Below are 20,915 nucleotides of genomic sequence, written 5' to 3' on the forward strand. Positions count from 1 at the left end.
AGCCAATTGCATTTTATAAGCCCGGGATAATCAAAAGCTTCCTCAAATATCTAGAGTCGCAATAAGCATTTAGAAACGGTAACTCCCAACAAATTGCAGGTAATTTAGAGTCATTTCCACAGATGACATATTCCCTATCTACGCTTAAAACCTTCAAACTCAGTTCTGAAAAATACTGCCCGAGTTCCTGGAATGTATCACTGCTGATTTCTAAAAATAGCCTGCTGCCCATTCCCACCTCCGCTGGCTTTGGAGGCCAGATTCCTAACCTTTGGTTGCCATACTGCACGGAGAAACGCGCTCCCAGCAGCGGAGATTTTACATCAGCTATCAAAAAAAGATATGGGCGGATCCTCACGCAAATCGCAAATCGAAACAACAACAAAAATTCCGCTCCTGGTGCTGTTATTTGCAAATAGGCTCTATTTCAGTACTACATCATTTGAAATAAGCCTTGAAGTTTTTAAAGGAGCAGTCACCTGCTTGGTTTGTAACCCAATACAGCAGCTCCCACGCAGTCAACGCACAAGAACCATGATCAAACAAGAAATTAAAGACCATTATACGAAGGAAAGAAAACATGCCTTTCTCATTTCTAAAGCTTAACCTTTTAGACGGGAGATTTAAAAGGACCCCTAGAGGAGCAGAGGCTGACATGGCTATCATCTAGCAAAGATGATTGTTACAGCATGGCCGTTTCATTTCTCACTTTCAGTGCAAGTTTTTTGGGGGGGAAAAGAACTCCTTTTCCTTGTTCACATGGCGTGGGTTGCTGGAATTACCTCCGAGCAGAGCTCTCACAGTATTTCACAACTCTCCAACGAAGGCTCCCTGTCTCCAGCTGCCAGTGCCATTACGGCAGCTGTGTGAGGAGATGCAGTTCTGCAGGGCTCAGGGCTGCACAGAAGCTGATGAAGTCCGTAAGACACGCATGCGACAGACAAGGATCTGCTTGGCAGTTATTTAAGAACTAAAATCACACAAGTGTTGGCTGGAAGGGACCTCTGGAGGACCTGAGTAGTCCAAACCCCTGCATGAACCAGGACTGCTGTCAACACCAGGTAAGGTGGCCCTGGCCAATGTAGTCACTGAGAGCCTGCCTATTTTAAGAGATCTGGTGAGAGAAGTAAAATTATAATCAACCGTGGTGAGATACTGGAACTGCCTTTTCTGATCTTGCATCACAAGGACCAATGGAAGATCAAGGAGGGAGGATTAACGCAAGGAAAGCCAACAATATGCTTGAAAGAGAACGGGACGAGCTTCACCACGCTTCTCTCCAAGAAATGACCCACACCTGGGTCGTCCACGTGGGAAGCTGGAGGCAGCAAGAACAGCAAAGAGCTACCAAGGCACTCCTCTGGGATTCAGAGGGCACTTGGACCTGAAACAGCTTCTGATAGCTCACGTGGCCAACAGGACCCCACCAAATCCGTGTGGCAACGTCCCCCCTTTCCTACCATGTCGCCCACTCCTCACACCAGTGTGTCCTAGGGTCAGTTTACAGCTGACCCTAAAACTGGTGGAAAATTTATTTTCAGACTATTTTAGCCACAATTGTGCTGGCAACAATATGATTAGAAAGAGCTCTCTCTACAGTACTCACAGACTGCTTCACTTGTCCTCCGTGCCCAGGGCTGAGTACGCCCTGGTCCAAATGCTGCTCACACTCAGGACTGAATACAATCCCATTTGAGAACTCACTGGTTTTATTAACTTGGTAACTATACAAGTTATATGATTTCAGATGTTTGCTCTTACAATCCTGATTTTACCTAATTGGCATATCAATGTTTGATATTTAATTTTAAAATGAAAACTACTTATAAGTTTCAAGTTTTAAATGAAGCACATTTTTCTTCCCTATTAATTGCTTTCTGTGGCTTGGCAACACCTTTGTGGACAATAGGTGTTCCTGCCACTACTGTCCCATCTGGAACAAGAGGTTTGGCTTCAGTCCCACCCTCTTTCCTCAGCTCAGGCTTCCAGGATGATTTCCAAAGCTGGGAAATGAGAGGATTATCCTACTCCATACCACCTGAGGCAATGCACTACACCCAAGTCCACAGCCCAAGATGGGCTACCTGGGAGGGTTTCTGGCAGCACCGGTGCCAAGCCACAGACAGCAATTAACAAGGAAAAAGGGTTGCTTGTAGCTTGACTGCCGGCGATGTGGTTGATGGCTCGACACAGAAGAACCAACATGGGGTGAGAAAGAGAGCAGTCCTTTCAGAGCTGACTCAGGGCATCACCATCAGGGACCAAAACTCAGATGACCTTGCTGAGTCCGAGCAACTGCTGACTCTCAAATGCATCTTGCTTCTGGGGAGGCAAATTCAGCCGTAGGAGGCATCTACCCTTCTGAGCACGTGGAAGACCTGCGGGAAAGCAAGGCCAGGCCAGCATCTCCCCTGTGCAACTGATGGAATATCAGCTCACCCACTGCAGCTCCACCAAGCCACGTCACCCGGCCTGGGAGTGCCAAACACAAGGCAATGATATTTGTGAGGGATAGCAGGCTCCCCTGGACAGGAGCTGAAGCGCTGCATCAAGAAAGGAAAATATATCAAGATGGGGCCAGCTGGCTTCTCTGCCAAGACTGCTGCAGGATTGGAAAAGCCTCCTTGAGCTCCTGACTACAACTGCAGATGTGGGCAGCAAGACTTAGCAGGAACGGGGCTGGAACAAGCCCTGCTGCTCCCGCAGTTCCTGCCTTCCTCAGATCTGCTCAAAGAAGTGTGATAGTGCAGCGGAGCTCGACCCAGCGCTGTCCAGACCAGAGAGGCAGCTTGTGATGGTGGTCCCAGGAGACCCTGCCTCTCCTACCCCCACGGTGAAAGCCTGCACCGTGCCTCTCGCTGGAGGAGAAACGCACCCCAGTCCTGACGAAACCACCAGGCGTTGCTCTGCGGTGACACCCAGTGCAGTTTAGGGTGATCTCAGGCACGCTGCCCTCCCCAGCCACGTGAGCAGGAGCCCTGCCCTGCGCGGCTGCTTATCTGGGCCGGTGAGCTGGGCAGAGTGCTATGTTAGCACAAAAACAACCACCCCGAACGATTTTCAGCCACTTCGGCGCAGCGCTTTTCCAGCTGCCTGGCAAGCAGAGGAAGAGAAGCATTTGGAAAAGGCCTCTTGTATACCAGGGGGCTGAAAGTAAGACCAAGCTGTGCCCAGCTGGGCAGGTAGCACCAGCACCTGCAAGGCCATGCCAAGAAAAGCACCGTGCCCTCCGCCACTCCTCGCACTGGTTCAGAAGGAAGCTGCCGGCCTGCTGCATCCTAGAGAGCACACAAAGCAACCCACAGACAGCAAATCTGCATGAAACAGTTATTAAAATGGTGCGAACCACGGCACCCTGCCTGTCCTAGTGGCAGCCACTGCTATGACTGGTTCGACCTCACCGGCTTCAGCTTTAAAGGCTGAAAGCCCGGCAGAGACAAAGGTGTGCTGGGTTTACCTTTGAAGGGATTTAGATCTGGAGCGCGCAACACCAACAAACTGCTGAGCCAGGCATTTACCCAGGTGTATAAACAGCACAGACGGCGAACGCCAGGCTTGCAGGAAATCTTCTCCAATGCTTAAGAATAAATTCAACTCATTTTTAAATAATTACGGATGAATCATGCTAAAAAACTTCCTACATTTTATCTTCAGTTGCTGACACTGCTCATGCAGCTGTTTTCTTTTGTTTGTTTGTTGTTTTGTTTTGCTTTTGCAATTACACATCTCTCTTTACTTGCACGCTCGGTGCTCAGCAGAGCACTTCAGGCAGCAGAAAGCCCAGGTCCTAAACCACAGGCTCACATTTCCTTTTGGTGTTTGGGAATGACAGAACAGTTAACACAAAACCTAATTTATTTGAGGTGGGAGGGGGAAAGAGAGGCCACGAGTTAATTTCCCTTAGAAGCCGATGGTCCCCACCCAGAAACCTGCACACAAAAGAAGCCTACCTGCCTTTTAAACTGGTAGGTTAGGTCTGAGACCAGAGCTAAGGTTTGTCAACCATGACAAGCTAAGGCTTGTTTAACAGTCGACTGGAGGGTTGAAAAGTCTAATAAAACTAAAGGGCCTTCCATAACAAAGCTTCTGCCACTTAGGGAGAGCATTCACACCCTTCCAGTAGGTTTTTTCAAACACACAAAGGTATTCGGAGTCTCTAAGTGAGCGAAGCCATCCTAAAACCCAGAAAATACCTCAAACCCTAAAGCTTCAGTCTGAAACGAAAGCTGCAAAAAACTGAAACAAGCATTCAGGAACAAACTGCTAGCAGTGAGAGTAACTAACCACAGGAAGAGATAACAAAAATGCTGCATGACCTCCCATCACTTGGATGCCTTTCTAAAATAGACACTTCAGCCTGACCACAAGTGATTGTGCAAGAATCGCGCTGGGTGAAGCTGTATGACCTGTTATCTCGGGATTACAAAAGGAAAGTTTTTTCCCATGCCCGTTTGGGAAGTTTCCTCTCTGCGGAAGGAGGCAAGCTCACGGATCAGCTTCAGCAGGCTCCTCCGGCCCCACGGGCCAGGACAGCGGGATGCTGTGCCAGGGGCTGGTTCCCCCAGCGGCCAGCACTCACACCGCCCCCAGGTCACATACTTTGCTGCATACGTCTCGAGGGGAAAACCACAATGCTATTTTACAACGTGACAAATCCTGCGCTCCAGCGACACATGCACACCCATCTTTTGCTGCCTGTTTCCATCTCGTTTCAAGCTCATCTATTTTGTTTTTCCCAGCACCGGCGCGCCTCGAAGAGGAGAGCGAGCCTTTTCAAAGTCCTTTTTCCCAAGGGAGGAAAACAAAGTCTCCCTGAACGTGCAGATGTTCAAAAGCACATTAAACGTAAATACTTCCACAACAAAGGAGGCAGCTTTTGCTTTTTCTTCTGCTGGCAGAGAGCAGGATCAAGCAACCGAGGAATGAAGGGCGATGGTCTTAGTCCAGCGCTTGCAGATCAGCACGAGACACCCTGCGCACCTGAGCTTGCCAGCGCTCCCAACGGCTTTGTTTAGTGGCTTTGCTCAAGAAGCAGCATTTTTCATTTCCTATGGAATAAATGTTATGACAGTCACATGGACTGAATTAAAAGTACAAAGACAAGCCTTCTTAGCAAAAGACCGTAAGTTTTTATTAAAAAAAACAAAAAACAACACAAAAAAAACATGCCCTGTGGAAACCCAGTGTGGGTATGACCATAAGGAGAGCAAGAAGGTTCCCAGGTCACATTTGACAATCTTTTGAAGCAGGAATGAAGCCTATGTCCGAAGGAGACATTTCATGATGCAGCCTGTACAGAGCTTCCTTTTCTTCACGCTGCCGCAAATGTTACAGCGCAAGATCTTGATGTCTCTGCTCGGGCACTCTTATTTATACACAATAAAGCCCTTGTGCAGGAGATCAAGGCTGTATTTCATTGATTTGACACGATAGTTAACCTGTGAACTTTGCTCCTGCTAATAGAATAATTTCTATTTGTTGATTCCTCTTTTGGGATCCTGGAGGGCAGCAATCGCTTCAGCCCCGCGTTCATTTGCATGTCTGGTGCCAAACAGTTCCAAGGCTTTTTACGTGTGCCTTTTTTTGTGTGAGGCACATCGGAGATAAAGGTAATCAAAGCCAGCAGCTACAGCAGGAGACCCGGTTGCTGTGCCTCTCATCTCGGATCCTACCTGCCAGTTCCCAGGAGCCCTTCTGAGACGCTGCTGCTCCTGGCTCCGAGTTGTGCCTCTCCTATGAAAGCCCGGAGAGGTCCTCAGCTATCAAATGACCGATGCCACATGAATGCACACGCAGGCCCCAGCTCCCAAAGCAACGCCTGGCCCAGGCTAGGAGCAGCGGCAGAACAAGGAAGCCACTCTTCCAGATAAACCTCGCCCAGTCTGAAAAGCTGATTGCCAGCCAAGAAAAAGACCAAAATTTACGATTCAAAAGGGTCAATCTGTTGAATGCTAAAGGCATGGTTTTCCAGTAGAGCTAAGACACTCTAAATGTGGCCTGCTGAAAAAAACCCACAAACAATTCCATCCCCTCACACCTACTGCTCTCCTTCCCCCAGCGCTAGCAGTCATCTGAACACACCATGGAGGGAGAATGACAGGGTACTACACCCACAGAAACAAACAAACGACAAGAACACCAAAAAAAAACAGAAAATGGAGAGATGGAGAGGTCTGAGACTCCCTCGGTCTGTGATGGGAGAGGGAAGATGTGGGGATAGGGGGTAGAAGGAAGAATAAAACCCAGCAGCTCCTGGTCATTAGCTCTGGAGTTAAGCCCAGGGACTAATACGAGATCCCAGTGCTGACCATCTCAGCAGGGTATTTCTTGGAGGTTTTTTCCTGCCTCTACCTGCTTTCGATCAAAAGAAGTCGAACGTATTCTAACAGCTGGTACTTTAAGGGTGAGCTGTATTTTGGGGGCCTTGGCACCAAACAACTCCAGATCTTACCAGAAAATTTTACTCCGGAGTCTTCAGAGCAAAGATCCAATCTCCACGTGGGTTTTACAGAATTTGGATACTCCGATTTAAAACCACAGCGGCTCTACTTAGATTTCTCACTGCCTTACAACAGAGAAGAACCAGGACAGTGAGTGACCACGGCTTTGCTTTTCCACACGCGCGTGACCTGCTACAATTTAATTTTCAAGCACAGCTCCTGGAAAAGCAGGGAATCCAGAAAGGGCCGCCCTGCCCTCCAACCAGCGCAGCAGCCCCCCAGCTTACAGGAGCACTTTGCCCTGCACAGTCCCCAGTAACAAAGTCCAGGGACCAGATCACAGGAGGCGTACGGTGCTTTTGGCAGCTACATTTCTCTAGAACTTAAAACGTTTTAAAATGCCCATGAAACTGGCTGCACATGACTCCATCCTCAAATTTCACTTGAAACAGGCAGCAGAAAGACCCCTCCGTGTACTGACTGAGGCGCTGAGGAACTCCCTGCTGCTCGGGAGCACCCCAGCAGCACTGGGAACATTTCCTGGAGTGGCCGGAGCCCAAGCCCCACGCACACTGCAGAAAACAGTGAGCCTCGCGACAAACCCCTCGCCGCAGAGCAGCTCCCCACCATGGGATGGGGCGTCTGCAGGACGTTGGTCCCGTTTGGAGATGCCAATGCTACAAAGCTGCACTTCCAAGCGGAGCGGGCAGCACTCAGCGATTTACTGGCACCGGGATCGACGGCATCAGACTCGTTTTGTATCTGAGAGCTCAAAAGTGTAGTGCTCCTCTGGTGTTTTCCGACTTCTAAATTGCTGCCACTAAATAAACAGCGGAGTTATGACAGTCCTTTGTCACGAAGGGATTGAGAATGAGCCACTGCTGACACACGGCCTCACCCACGCGGAAACGGCCCCGAAACAGCCCCAAAAAGGCCCCAAAACGTGGGCACTGCTGCGGCCCAGCCCAGCAAACGCCTCCCAGCCTGCAGCACTGCCGCTGCCGGGGCTCTCTCCAAGTGTCACATCTTTTCAGGAAGATGCTCGGAATTACATTCACCAGCAATTTGACTTTTTAATCATTTCAATTACTGTGACTAAAACCCTTCAATCGGAACAAAACAGGGAAAAATCACCCCTCTCCTTCTGAAGCAGTCTGTCTAGCTTAACGGACCATGCCAAATCGTGGAGGTTTTTGCTTTTGTGGTCTTCACGTATTTCATTTAATGCAGATAATTAACCTCAGTTTCTAATTTCAAATCCTCCACGTGAGGAAGCGAAGTGACTAGATACATTCACTGACAGACGGAAAATTAAAATACTGCTACAGCTTCTCCAGGAGGCTCAGAAGGCAGGGCCTTGCAGAAGATCTTTCTTCTTTTACTTGGCCGATTAACTGTAATTTGCTTAATGGATTTGAGGATGAGCCTAATAATCCAATGATATTTCCAGGAACTGATTTAGGATATGAGCACCCCTGTTCTGAGACATCAAGCAGCAATTTTCCACACTACACACACAGTCACTTCCGAAACCAGATTTCTCTGCTGATTCTAATAAAACGAGGCTGATGTTTTATTTTAAATACAAGGGAACGGCACGACTGGCCTTGTGCTGGGCAGCCACCAGGCCATAACCCCTGGGAGTGCCAAACGCAGGGGTGGACGTGCCGGCAGCGTGCTCCAGCAGGCAGCTGCTGAACGCAGCAGGCAGGGAGCGGAGTGCTCCTTGCTTGGCTCTTGGCAAGGTGCGCTCAGCTGGACAGGAACCAAAGCAAAACTGCGGAAACAAAAGGTTAAATGCCAGCAAGAATATTGCTACTGCAAATAGCTCCGAGGGTGGAGGGGTGGGCTGGTGCTGCACACCCAGGGATGGCAGTGGATGGAGCATCAGCAGGAACGCGGCATTTCCATCTTCCAGCTCCACAGCACAACGAGGGAACGCCGCAGCTCCAGCAGCCCCACACACTTGACTTTCCATCCTGCACGCAGCGAGCTGGCCCCAGCTCGTGTATTCAAGAATTTTGGACATCCGTGGGGATGCCCATAGCCCTACCCTACCCTGAGGCCAGCGTGTGCCCCTCAGCACTCCCACCTCTTCTGCAGTCCTTTTCCCACCAAGCAAGCCTGGCCTAACAGGATTTCACAGTCTGTTCTGATTGTTAATAAATCCAGGATTATTAAAGAAAGGACTATAAATCCAGGACTATTACAGAGAACAGATCCAAGAGGCAGTCATTTTTAAAATGTCCAATAGTAACTAATTATTCAAGGGATTAGTCCATTATGGAGACAACAAAGGAACTCTTAAAACATAAAGCCAAGTTAAAGTTGAACTGCAGATCAAAACCAAGGTGCCCCACGTGGCCCACCTCCTGGGCACACTTCTCAGTTTCTGGGATTGATTCATTTCTCATTCAGCTTTTTCGTACCCAATTCCTTCTGGACGGAGCAGAGCTTAAACCAGCCTGAGTTCCAACCTCATCCTCAAACTACAGCACTTCATGATTTGTGTCCTCATTGTAAGTACACATGAAAAGAGGAAAAAAAAAATCTTCAAAAGAATTAAACTGCTTATAGAAGTTTGCTGCCTACAGTCTCTTGTGATTTCTGATCTCAGAGTTGGGTAGCAGGGGCTCCGGAGGCCTTCGGCTCAGTGGGCAACCATCATCAGAGCTAGACCAGGTGGGCCTTGTGCTGTCTAACCAAGCTGTGAAACCCTAAAAGGTTGGAGATCCCCCCTCTCTGGCAGCCTGTTTCTGAGCTTTGCCATGCTCCTCGTGAAGGTTTTTGTTCCTGATGTCCAACCTGAACCTCCCCGGCTGCAATCCATGCCTGCTACTGCTTCTATCATTTCCAACTACCAGGGAGAATTTGGCTCCATGATACTTATAACCGCTGTAAACTGCTGTTAAATCAACCCAGACTACTCACACCTAGGCAGCTCTCTTCAGCCCTCCTTGTTGGCTCTACACCACTGGTACCTCAGGAGCTCTCTTGCTGGTTCCTCTCTTGTTTCTCAAAACCCATCTTGATCTGTGGGATCCAACACTGGACCTAGTATACGCTGTATGGCCTCACCAGCACCAGAAGGACGGGGGGTAGCTCCCCTTGATCCTCCACTGATGTAGCCCTGAACTATTTGATGGTGGCCATCCGTGAACACCAGGATAACCACACCAGTCCCAAAGTGGTTCAGTATGACCACGATGACTTCAGCCTTTTAAAAGAAAAGATTTCTAACCCAAATAAAACTCAAGCAGAAAATAAGGTAGCTGGAGGAGGGGTGAAAGTGCTATTAATTTAATAAAAGAGTGCTAAAAGCTAAACTGTCCTTGCAAAGAAGCCAACTACTGATCCATAGCCAAACAACAAATGCACCACTTCTTCATCTTGATTTGTGTAGAGGCGAAGCTATGGGCACAAAAGGTATTCTTCTTCAAATAAAATCCATTTTAAAACTTGGCAAACGCCAGTACAAATACTTTACACTGTTAATGTAAGCATTTCCATGCCGAAATTTCATCAGCTTAACAATGTCTTTAAAAAAGCTGGCGTAACTTCTGTGCAAAAACACAATCCATCTCTGTCTCGTGCATCTTCCAGCTCTCTCAGTCACAAAATCACCGCTCACTGCCATTAGCATCAGACCCTGCCAGCTCTGGTAGAATCGGTAACTTCTCTCAAGAACGATGCAGAACCAAAACTTTTCTTTCTATGACTTGTTTGCTTTTTCATTTGGAAACAGCCACTGCTCTGCACATTGCTGTGGGCTGTAACAATTACAAGTTGTGTTGTGGGCCCAGCAGTTTTAATCCAAACCAAGACACTAGCTAGGATTTCAGGTTGCACCAAATTATTGCCAGAAAGGCAGGGTCAAAACTGGAAAAAAATAAATAAAAGAAAGTTGAGGAAATGTTAACGTAAAATATTTAAACATTCAACTTAACGTTAGAATTATTTGAAGTGGCATGCAAATACTGCTCCTGGCATCAGCCCTTGACTCCCACAGACCCAGCACAACCGAAGGAGCACCAGTGCCCCAAGGATGCAGCCACGCACCCGCAGCTCCGGGTCCCGAAGAGAAGAGGTGTAGAAGAAAAGAGGTGGCTTCCCTGGTAGGCTTGTCCTGAACCACAGAAACTTAAATATGTTAAAAACCAGACACTCCTATCAATGTTTCCCAGGCTTGTCTTGTGCCCTGGCACAGAAAGGGCCCAGGCTCCGCGCTGTCACACTCACAGCTTTATTCAGCCAACCCCAAACTCTTCTTTCTGCCATCCTATATAGGTGTAGTCTTTGCCAGCAGCTTTTTCCAAGCAAATGGCCTCTCCTGGCGCTGCAGTAGCCTCGCTCAGAGGCACGTGTGCTGCTTCTGCCATTAAAAGCAGCGCCAGCAGGGCGCTAACGTTCACCTGAACTCGCCTGGACACAGACTTTTGCACCTCCAGTCTTCCACTCGCTCGGCACAATTAGCACCAATTCCTTTTGAGTCAGAAGAGTGCAATTTAATGTTTAATTACGAATGAAGCAGCGAACCTCAAAATCAGGTCTGCCAGCTAAATTTCAGCTTCCTCCCGAGGCAGGCCAAACTCATGACCGTCGGCCTGTTTTGCACCCTAAGCAGCAGGGCTCCCACACCTCCCCTGAATCAGGCTCCGCTGCTGCTCTCGCACAGCCCCACATTACTCACCAGGGTTACAGCAAGTCTCAGGCTAGAGGCTGTCGGATCCCGCTAGAGCCTCCCTCAGCTGCTTCTCTACTCGCTCCCTGCGTGCCCCGTTACGAAGCACAGGCTGTCACAGAGACAGTTCTGTCGGAAGAACCAAAACAAGGCGCAGAACCAACCCAAATCCGCAGCCTGGCTGTCCAAAGAAGGCAGAGCTGCTGACACGTAACACCGTGAAAAGAAAGCAAAGGCAACCTCTGCGAGCACTGCTCCCTGCAGAGCTTTGGGAGTGCAGGTTTTGGAAGCAGGAGTGGAAACCCTTCTGATGTAAAGCTAAAGAGAGGACGGAATAAACCCATGCAGACAAAAGATGCAGCTGTGATGTGCCAGTTTGGCCACCATGTGCCAAATTCCCAGATTTTTAGGCCGTGTATATTTCACTGGAGTGCTTGAAAACCAGCCTGCAGGGCAGTTTTGAGGCACGGGTTTAATTTTTGCTCTTCGTATCTGAAAAACCCAGTCCCAGTGTGTCAGAAGAAGGTTAATGAAAGATTTAGCCGCGCTCACAACCATGTTAGTGTTGGTTTCGGAAGCTGTGAGTTAATGCCCAAGATCTTCGGGGGTTACCCTCTTTGAAGTTCACTGATCCATAACCAATGTCCAATTAATTTGCAGGAGCCTAACTATAATGACTATTGGCCTTTTCCTACGCGTACAAAAACACAGTGGGTAACAGTGATGCTTTTCGCTTCGGGATATTCTCCCAGACATGCACACTCGCACACCTTCCAAACACCCAACGCCGGCAGCGCGCTGTCGCCTGCACTTTGAGCAGCTTTCACTCGCACGAGCACACAAGCACCGCCTTAAGATTTATGAACTTTCTGCTGCAAAAAGTTTGGAGCTGTTTCAAGATGCTCATTTGCTAACAGAGAAACGCTTCTATTGCATTTGGTCAGATTCCTCTTCATTTAGTTTCTGTGGAAGCAGAGGAAGAGAAGTTAAATCTTGGGAAGATTAAATAGGCCTTCAGATATAATGCGAAACAGCTTATTTCAACATTCCCTCAAGAACAGAAATGAGAAATTCTTCCACACACATGCACAAAAACTGTGGAAATTCTCAAAATAAATTGGGACACTGCCTTTCAAATGGTGTGTGCAGCTATCGCTTCTTGCTGCAAGCAGCTCCACCAGCTTCCAACGCACTTACTCACACAATAAAGTAAATAAAAACGCTTGCAGGATAAAGACGCTCCTGGTTAAAAAAGTCTGTTTGAGGCAGCTATTTCTATACAACATTCAGGAAGCCAGTTATTTCAACCACAGGGTCTAGCACAAAGATGAACAATCAACTCCTAAATTAGTATCTCAGCAGAATTTTAGAAAAAAAAAAAAAATGCATCAACTACACCGTTCAGCAGCACCTTGCACGGTGACGCTCTGGACACTTCTGCAGCTGACTTACCAACATTTAAAAAAAACAATCACTTATTTTCAGGTACTGACTCCAGGCTCAGAAATGACTCCTGCTCTGGTGAGAACAGTAAACACCTCCATGCCTCCCTTACCCAACAGGTCAACGGAGTGTCTGTAGCCACAATGACAGGCTGTTGGACACAACAAATTAATAGCAATATATTTTTTCTGACCTCCATCCCCTAGGTAAAGGTTTATTTCACGTTGTTCAATCTGGTACGAAAATGCCCAAGACTGAGGAACCCCACTCCAAAATACTTCTATTCCATACCACATTTGTTAACCATTTTAAAATCTGGTATAGATATACTCAGGTAATGGGCAAACTGTGTTTTCTTCCTGAAGTTTGACCTGAGCAGTCCAGTATTCCAGGTAGGTTTTTGCTACCTGCTCTAGAACGCAAACTAAACACAACTCAAGTCAGTTATTTTCAATCTTAAAGCCATTATCGCCTACATAAAAAGATACTTAAATCGTGGGCTTTTCTAATCCTTCACTTAGGGTAAGTACCCAATCGCTTGTTGAAAACCCACTTTAACAAACATTCAGGGTTTTTATTAACTCCCCAGGAAAGTCCCAGGACCCTGGGATTTTGTTTTTCAGACTCCTGATTAAAACAGCAGGAGTTCACATGAATTCCCATTTTTTTTTCCGGAGTTTCACATGCAACATCCCCTCCTCAAAATCTGTAAGAAAACAGGAATCAAAATGAAAACATTTCACCATCTGAAACGCGCTGAGACCTTGCACAGGGCGGGATGCATTTCCAGCTGCCAGCCTAAAGGGACGGCTGAGGGAGATTAAACACAGAAATGCTTTTCATAAGACAGGCGGCTTTGAAGAGGACACTTCAGCTCCTTCATTTCGTAATCTTCACAAAGTGACAGATTTTAGCCTAAGCAGGTCTTAGAACAAGGAGATTTTATTTAAAAAAAAAAGTAGGAATGTGTTCTAGCTGCGTTCTGTTGATTCAGCAAGGGTTAGACACACACACACACTTATTGATCCCAGAGAACTCCCCGCTAAGTTAATTGTCTGGAATTTTTACTGAGCTCTCAGCAAGTTTCAAAATCCGTGTTGGCTGGAAGTGGGTGGGGGACCCAGCAAAAAAACACAGACTGCAGAACTGTGCAACTCCTCCAGAAAAACAAAACAAAACAAAAAAGCAATTATTTGGAGGGGAAAAAGCAATTATAAGAGGGGAAAAGCTGCAACATGGAACGATTTTAACTGGATTTGGCAACTCCTACTTTGATGCTGCTAGAATTTGCTATCAGAGATCTCATGTGCAAAGCTGCACCATGTTCAGGGAGCATTACAGACCCCATTTGACCCACAGAAATGTTACAAACACTAGGTTATTTCCTGCAAGCTTCCTGCAGCCTCTTGTTGTGGCTCATCACAATTTCCTTGTATATTTACAAGAAGTTTTACCACGAGCTTCACTTGTCTGCACTCCTGCAACTGAACGCCGACCTTGTGCCACTGCAGGCTAACAGCCAACCTGAAACTGCAGCTCCCTCTGCTCCCTCAGCGTGCACAGGGACTGCCCACAGCTCCCACCTACACCCAGACCACGTTCAGGAGCACTTTCTTGCAGCGAGAAACGTGCTGCAGAGGTGATTCAGGGAGATTGGACAGACACAACCCAAGACACCCTTAAAATAACTCGCATTGCATTCAAATACAGCTGCATTCCAGCGTAACATCCATGTGATGCCATCCCATACCCGTGCTGATGCTCAGCCAGCCCCAAGCACTCCCAAACAAACGTCCTCCCTTTCTCAGCGCCTCCAAACTCACAGCAGCTCCCTCAGGGCAGCCTGGAGGCAGCACGGAGCACGTACCTGAACTCCCTCCCCTCGCTGTACCGCCGTGTCGAGCTGGCACGTTGGGTGGCCGTCTCCAAAAGCAGCTTCTGGGTGAGCCTGCTCGAGGGGGCAGAGTCCCTGCTGGCCTCAGGCTCGGCGTCTTGGTCACATTTCCACTCCTCATCCTCATTCAGAGTAGGCAGATAACCAGGTAGCCCCTTACCTGTCCCAGACCCTGAGCTCGGATCGCTGTAAATTTTTGGACTTTCCCCACCTGTCCTTGTGTATTCCAAATAAATATCCGACTTAAGGAACAAAGGGTAGGTATTGTCTTCTATCATGCACTGAATCTCAGTTTGGGCCTGGTCAAACATGTCAGGGTCAATCTGTAGTTTCACGACACAGTCTTTAATGAAACTTTTTGTGGCTGGTTTGATCTGCCGGGACACAATGCCATTGTTGTCGAGAATGTATTTTTTGTAAATGGCTTTTGCCAGTTTGAGTCTTTTTTCCTCATTGGACACGCACGGCTCCAGCTTCCTGAAGCCACTGCAGGCAAACCAGAAGTCCAGCAGATCCGCACAGTCCTCCTGTTTCAGGAAAGTCCTGAAGAGGTTGATACCATCTTGATCATCGAGCAAGGAGTGCAGCGACTCAGCCCACTTCAGGTAGGGTGGAGTTGGTGAAGCACTCCCCTCGGGCTCATATCCCAAATCCAAATCAGAGCGCCTCGGTGTTGCGGTGGACGTCTCATTTCTAACAACATCACTTTTGCTAGAGTAAAAACCGTGGCTAACTGGCCTTGGATCTGTGGACACGAGTTCACCCTCCTCACCAGGAACCGGCGGCCTTGGAGCATCTTCAGTGAAGCTTCCTCCAAGGTCCAGAGGGAAGCCTTTCCCCTGGATATTCATTTTTCTGACGTTTGCTCACACAGGAACAAAGGGGGAAGAGCTGAGACCTCAGATCACCAATATCTGTAGTTCCACTGTGAACGAGTTTGTTCTGCTGAAACAGATGAGAAAGAAATATGTTAAGCACTGCAAACAAACACTCTAAGATTACAAGGCGCTGATACTGCTCTGCATGATTACTGTACCGAATCCCCCTTCTCATCAGAATCAATGACAAAGCTCTCAGCAATTTTAGGGATCAGGATGAAACAGGTACCCTCTTCCTTCCTCCAAAAAGGACAGAATATTCCAACACTGTATCTAGCATCTGCCCCAGCTGATAGCACTGGTGCTACAGTAACAGTCGCCAGTTTCACATTATAGGTGTTTCTTCAGGACCTGGAATCTGGCATTCACTGGGTCCAAGATTTTTACACTCAGGTGCCAAGCGGTAACAGCCCACAGGACAGGCACACGGCAGCTTCTGCACTGGGATCAACTTCTCTGCAAAGCCCACCTGGACAGCACGTGTCCCAGGGCACATCAAGGCAGTGTGTTTTTACCTGGATACCAGCCTAGGAAATTCTCATCCCTAAACAGGATTTTACATTAAGGCTGGTGAAAAATATCCTGAAAGAATACCCAGTATGTACCAAAGCTGAGATCACACCTTAACCAAACACAGGTGGCTTTTGTACACCCCAGTGGCATACCACCGCGACATTCCTCTTTGCGTTGGAGAAACGCACTGCATCGCCTCATCTCGCTCCAGGGGAATCCAAACGCATCACTGACCCCAATATTTTGGGCATGCGAACAACATTCTTGCTTCCAATGGGCATGTCAGTACAGGACTTCAGGTCTGGCACCGTTTTTCATAGACAGAGGCCATTTAGCAAAGGTTCATTTAAGCTAACAGCAGTGCACGCTGTGAGCCTGGGAAAATTTCAGGTCATCAAAGGAGGAGAGAATCACCCGAAGACGGCAATCGGCTCGCACACAGCGTTTTAAGAACAGGGCTGTGAGGCAACATGGAGGATGGGAGGCGTGGGGGGAGAAGGGCAGACCCCGGGCTGCTGCCTTCACCCCCAGACAAGGTGAGGGGCGTTTCAGACCTGCTGCACCAGGTGCTCTCTGAAGGCCCATCCCGACGGAGCCGCTCTGTTCCTGAAAGTAGCCAAAGTCTTGTTTCACAGAGCACCACCCGCCCCAAGGCCCTGCAACCCCTGCAGCCCCAGCCGCCTGCCAAACCGCTCCTTGTGCTGGATGAACTCCACCGCACACGAAAACAGCGCAGGGAACACGCACCCCATCGCAGCCCGCCTCCCCGCGCTCGCCGCGCCCAGATGAACACATCTTTTGGATGCTCTGCCTTTATTATTTTTTTTTTCCTCCCTCTGTTCCTCTCAACCCAAAGCCACCGCCGAGGCTCGAGGTCCTCCCTCCCCACCGACCTGCGAGCCACGAGCACCCCCGGCAAGGGGCGAGGGGAGCCGCGAGGCCCGGAGGCCTCGTGCCCAACCTGCGCCCACCACAGCGGGCACCGGAGCCCCCCGGGGCTGCCCCAGCGTGGCCCCGAGCCGCCGGTCCCGGGCAGCTCCGCGGCTCGGGTCCCCCCCCTCAGCTCGTGGCGACCTCCCGGAGCCGCCGCCGCCTCCCGGCCCGCTGCGAGTTGCCCCGCACGCCGCCCAGGGCTCCCCGGGAAGCCGCTCGCAGCCCGGGCGCTGTCACGGCCCCCAGCAGCACCGGGGGGGCGAGAGCCGAGGAAAGGAGGAGAAGGGAGGGAGGCGAGAAGCGCCCCCACCGGACCCACCGCCCCCGCGGCCCGGCCCGGCCCGGCAAGGGCCGCCCCGGGCGCCCGCCCCCCGCTCCGAGGGCGGCCTAGCCCCGGCTCGGCGGCTCCCGGCGCGGCCCCGCTCCGCCCGCACGGCGGCGGCGGCCTCCGGCGCGGCCTCGGCGCAGGGCCTGGGCTCGGGGCCGCCTCCCCGCCCGCTCACTCACCCGCACGGTGCGGCGGCGGCAGCGGCGGCGGCGCGGGGCCCGGCCCATGCGGCTTCAGCAGCGGCAGCGGCGGCTTCGGCAGCGGCCCGGAGCGGCGGGGGGAGGAGGCGGCGGCGCCCGGGCCGAGGAAGCGGAGGCGGCGGCGGCACAAAGCGGGCGGCCCGGGACGCCCATGGCCGCGGCCGCTGGCTCTGGCGGCGACACGGCGAGCAGCCAGCCCCGCACCGCTCCGCTCCGCCTGCGCCGCTGCCTCGCAGCGCCGGGGAGAGAGCGGCTCAGCCGCGCCCCCCGCGCCCCCGCCCGGTACTGCGGGGCCCGGCCGCGGGGGAGGAGCGGCCCCGGCCCGGCCCCGAGCCCCCGCAGCCTCCCCGGGGCCTCCTCTCGGGGTGCCGGTGCCCGGCCCGGCGGGGCTCGGGGGCTGCCGGGGCTCGCCCGGCCCGGGGAGGCGGCCCCGGGGATCGCGGGGGCCCTGTGGAGACCCCGGCACAGCCCCGAGCCCCTGCTTTGTTCTGCACCTGAGCAGCCCGAGGTGGCAGCGCGGTGTGTAGTTGCCTCCTCTCTCCTTTTTCCCCCCCTGCTGCTTGCTCTGGCCACAAGAAGCCCAGAGGAGCGCAGCCGAACGCCCTGGGCACGATGCAGCCCGGGGGAGGCTCCTGCTTTGGAGACCTCCGGTTCTGTGGCACAGCAACAGCTGGGGAAAAAGGCTGGGAAAAGGCCTCAGCCCTCGAAGTGGCCCTCGAAGCCAGCTCGGCGGTGCCACAGGCCTCCTCTGCCCGGACAGGGACCGATTGGCACGCATTTATCTGAGCACCTCCTCGAGGAGACCGCACGTCTGTGGGGTGAGGGATGGAGCAGTGTGGATGCTCCACGAGCGGCTCTCGCCTTGACAAACAGCTCGAGCAGTTGTCCAAACTGCAGCTGTGTCTCCTGCCTCTCTGTTTAGCCGAGCAATTCTGCAGCAAAGAGGAAAAAGGCAACTCGCCAAGAGGTGGCACTGCGCGGACTGAAATGGGTGAAACAACATGGAGCCTCTTGAGAAAGGCCTGAGGGGAGCGTGCCTTACCCAGGGGTGGCTGGTTATAGGAAGCTTCTGGCCAGAAATGCCCCAGCATGTGGGATGTAACGGGGTCTGGGAGTGCTGGGTGACAGTGCAAAAAGAAGAGCAAATATGCAGAGACTGAACAAGAATAGTCCTGCAGGTAAATGCAAAGCCTTTTTCCTCCCTGGGAAGTGAGGATAGCCAGAGCCCTGGACCCAAGCGAGGCAGATCCCTAGGTATGATCGATCCCAGAAAATAAACAAGCAACACGAGCCACGAGGCAGTCCTCTCAAAATCAAAAATGACAAACAATTTCTGGTAGGGATTGGTTTCTGATTTTTCACTCAATTAGCATTCTCCTATCACACATATCGGTGTGTTCAACATTTTTTTTTTTTTTTTTTGCGTTTGTGTTTTGTTGTGCACTCTCAGAAACTGACATGTTTTTCAGCTTCCTAAAATGCACAAAAGTTCACCCCCAGTGCAGCAGCACTCCCCTTCCCTGGCGGAGAGCCTGGCAGAATGGTGCAGGTCCTCGTGCTTTCATGTGGATGATGCTCAGAGCATGTAACAGTGCAACACTGATCTCAGGCATAATAATAGAAAAGCTGATGTGGGATTCAGCTGGTAAAGAATTAAAGGATGGGAATATAATTAATGCAATCAGCCTGGTTTCTGGAAAATAGCTCTTGTCAAACTCTGATGTCATCCTTTGAAGAGATTACAAGTTTGGCTGATAAAGGTTACGGCATAGAAATAATAGACCTGGACCCTGTTCAGGCATGTGACTTAATCCATATAGTATTCTGATTAAAAATTAGCACAATACAACATCAAGAGGGACACCTTAAAGGGACTGGGAGCTGGCAAACCAACAGCCATCAATGGGGAATCCTCGCAGAATGGGAGCACTCTCAGTGGGTGTCCGCAGGGTTTGATGTGAAGCCCAATGCTATTCAGCATTTTCATCAATGGTCTAGAAATAGATTAAAAAGCCCTGCTGAGAAAAATGCAGGGGCCAGGGAAACGAGGGGGGCAGGAGACACGGACGAGGTCAAGACAGCTGTAGAAAGCTTCATAAGCTGAGTCTGGGCAAATAAAACGTGGCTGAATGTAGGCAGCTGCAGAACGGTGCCTCCGAGGGGCACAGGGTGCAGGGCACCGCTTCTCATGGAAACCTGTGCTCTGCAGAGGGCTGCCTCAGAAAAGAGCTCGGGAGGAAGGAAGAGCAATATAGGAGCAGCAGGGCTCTGGAAAGTCCTGGCTGGGACTGATGTGGAAGCTACAGCAGGAGGAGACAGGCCAGCCTTGGCCGGAGGACGGGGGAATGGCAAGGAGGTGCATGGGTTTAGGTGGATAGGGACAAGTGAGAGCAGCCGTGTAGGGCACCTAGGTCACACACCTGCATTTGAAAAGGATGCTGAAAAATTAGAAAGTGGAGAGTTATAACTGACCCCAGCTCTAGAGAAATCACTTTGCAGGGGGATGCCCGAGATATGCAGCCTGTTCAGCTATTTCAAAGGAGCCCAAAAGATGCCTTGATTATTGCACTTAAAATTCATGGGTGAGAGACTATCAGGTATTAGAGAGCTTTCAGTCTCTCAGAGAAAGGCCCAGCAAGAATTCATGGCCTGAACAGAGTTCACATGAGAAACTGAAGCCAGATTTCTCCGTGAGAGTTGTCAGAAGGGACACCCAGAGGCAAGGGGGTGGGATGAGGAGTTTGGGTGCAATAAGGTGCAAGCAGCTGAACCACCGGAGCTGCCACAGAGCTGCTGCTACCCTTCCCTGTAGCTGCTGCTGCTTACGGCTCCTCAGGGCCCAGGGCAGCAGGAGGAGTGCTGGGAGGCTTCTCCTGCACCAGCTGGCTCCCAGCAGCGTTGCCTCCAGCTCAGGAGACTCAAACTGAGGCGAGGAGCCAGCAGCCATCTCACCCCGTGGCTCCTGCAGCGAGACCGTGCAGGGAAGGCGTGGAGGGCACTGTCCCAGGTACAGGTGGCTCCCTGACTCCTGCTGCAGCTCTCCGAGGCCCTGGCAGCAGCCACAGGGGAGGCAGGAGGTTTGATGTGCAGCTCAGAGAAGCAGGGCCTTGGAGGCTGTGGCCACATGGAAATTTGGCCAGCTTTTTGCTGGGTAAGAATGACTTTCCCACTCGCTACCAAATGTTTTGCCACAGGGCTCCTTCCACAGGGGCAGGATTGCTGTGCAAACCGAGTCTCCATGGGCCTGGAAGCAGCAGCCAGTTCTGCCCTGCTCCAGCAGAGGCGCACAGTCCCAGATGCTGTCAGCAAGCACTGTGTTGTGTGCATTGTGTGCATTCAATGCTGCACACTCAAATGCTCTCTCCTGCTGCACCTCAACTCTTGCTATGGCCTTTGCAGCTGCTGCTTGGAGAAGAAAGTCTGTGTCCTGCTTTCTACGTGCACTACAGTGTGCTGAGGAGGACTTGATGGCACTCAACAGGCAGCAATTTCCCATCGCTGCAGGGCACCCTGTAAGCTGGGGCTGACTTGTTGGGGGGTGTGCAGACTGCCCAGCACAGCTGCAGTGGCTCAGCACCTCTGGTCACGATACTCTGCTCTGGTGC

The 20,915-nt window shown here is 50.8% G+C and overlaps 1 protein-coding gene across 3 annotated transcripts in view; it reads right to left on the minus strand.

The window, feature by feature from the left end:
• Positions 1 to 17,565, minus strand: part of AXIN1 (axin 1) — a 76,988-nt gene extending 59,423 nt beyond the window's left edge. The window contains exons 1-2 of one of the 3 annotated variants that reach the window (XM_068698878.1): positions 17,290 to 17,565; positions 14,432 to 15,403 (exon numbers count right to left, since the gene is read on the minus strand). In XM_068698878.1, coding sequence (XP_068554979.1) covers positions 14,432 to 15,309 — 878 coding nt within the window. In that variant the 5' untranslated portion in view covers positions 15,310 to 15,403; positions 17,290 to 17,565. The remainder of the gene's footprint in view (positions 1 to 14,431; positions 15,404 to 17,289) is intronic. The other 2 variants (XM_068698877.1, XM_068698876.1) reach the window with 2 other exon arrangements.
• Between the last annotated feature and the right edge of the window lie 3,350 nt (positions 17,566 to 20,915).

Source organism: Anas acuta, chromosome 15 (assembly GCF_963932015.1).
Source record: "Anas acuta chromosome 15, bAnaAcu1.1, whole genome shotgun sequence".
In the NCBI taxonomy this organism is placed as follows: Eukaryota; Metazoa; Chordata; class Aves; order Anseriformes; family Anatidae; genus Anas; species Anas acuta.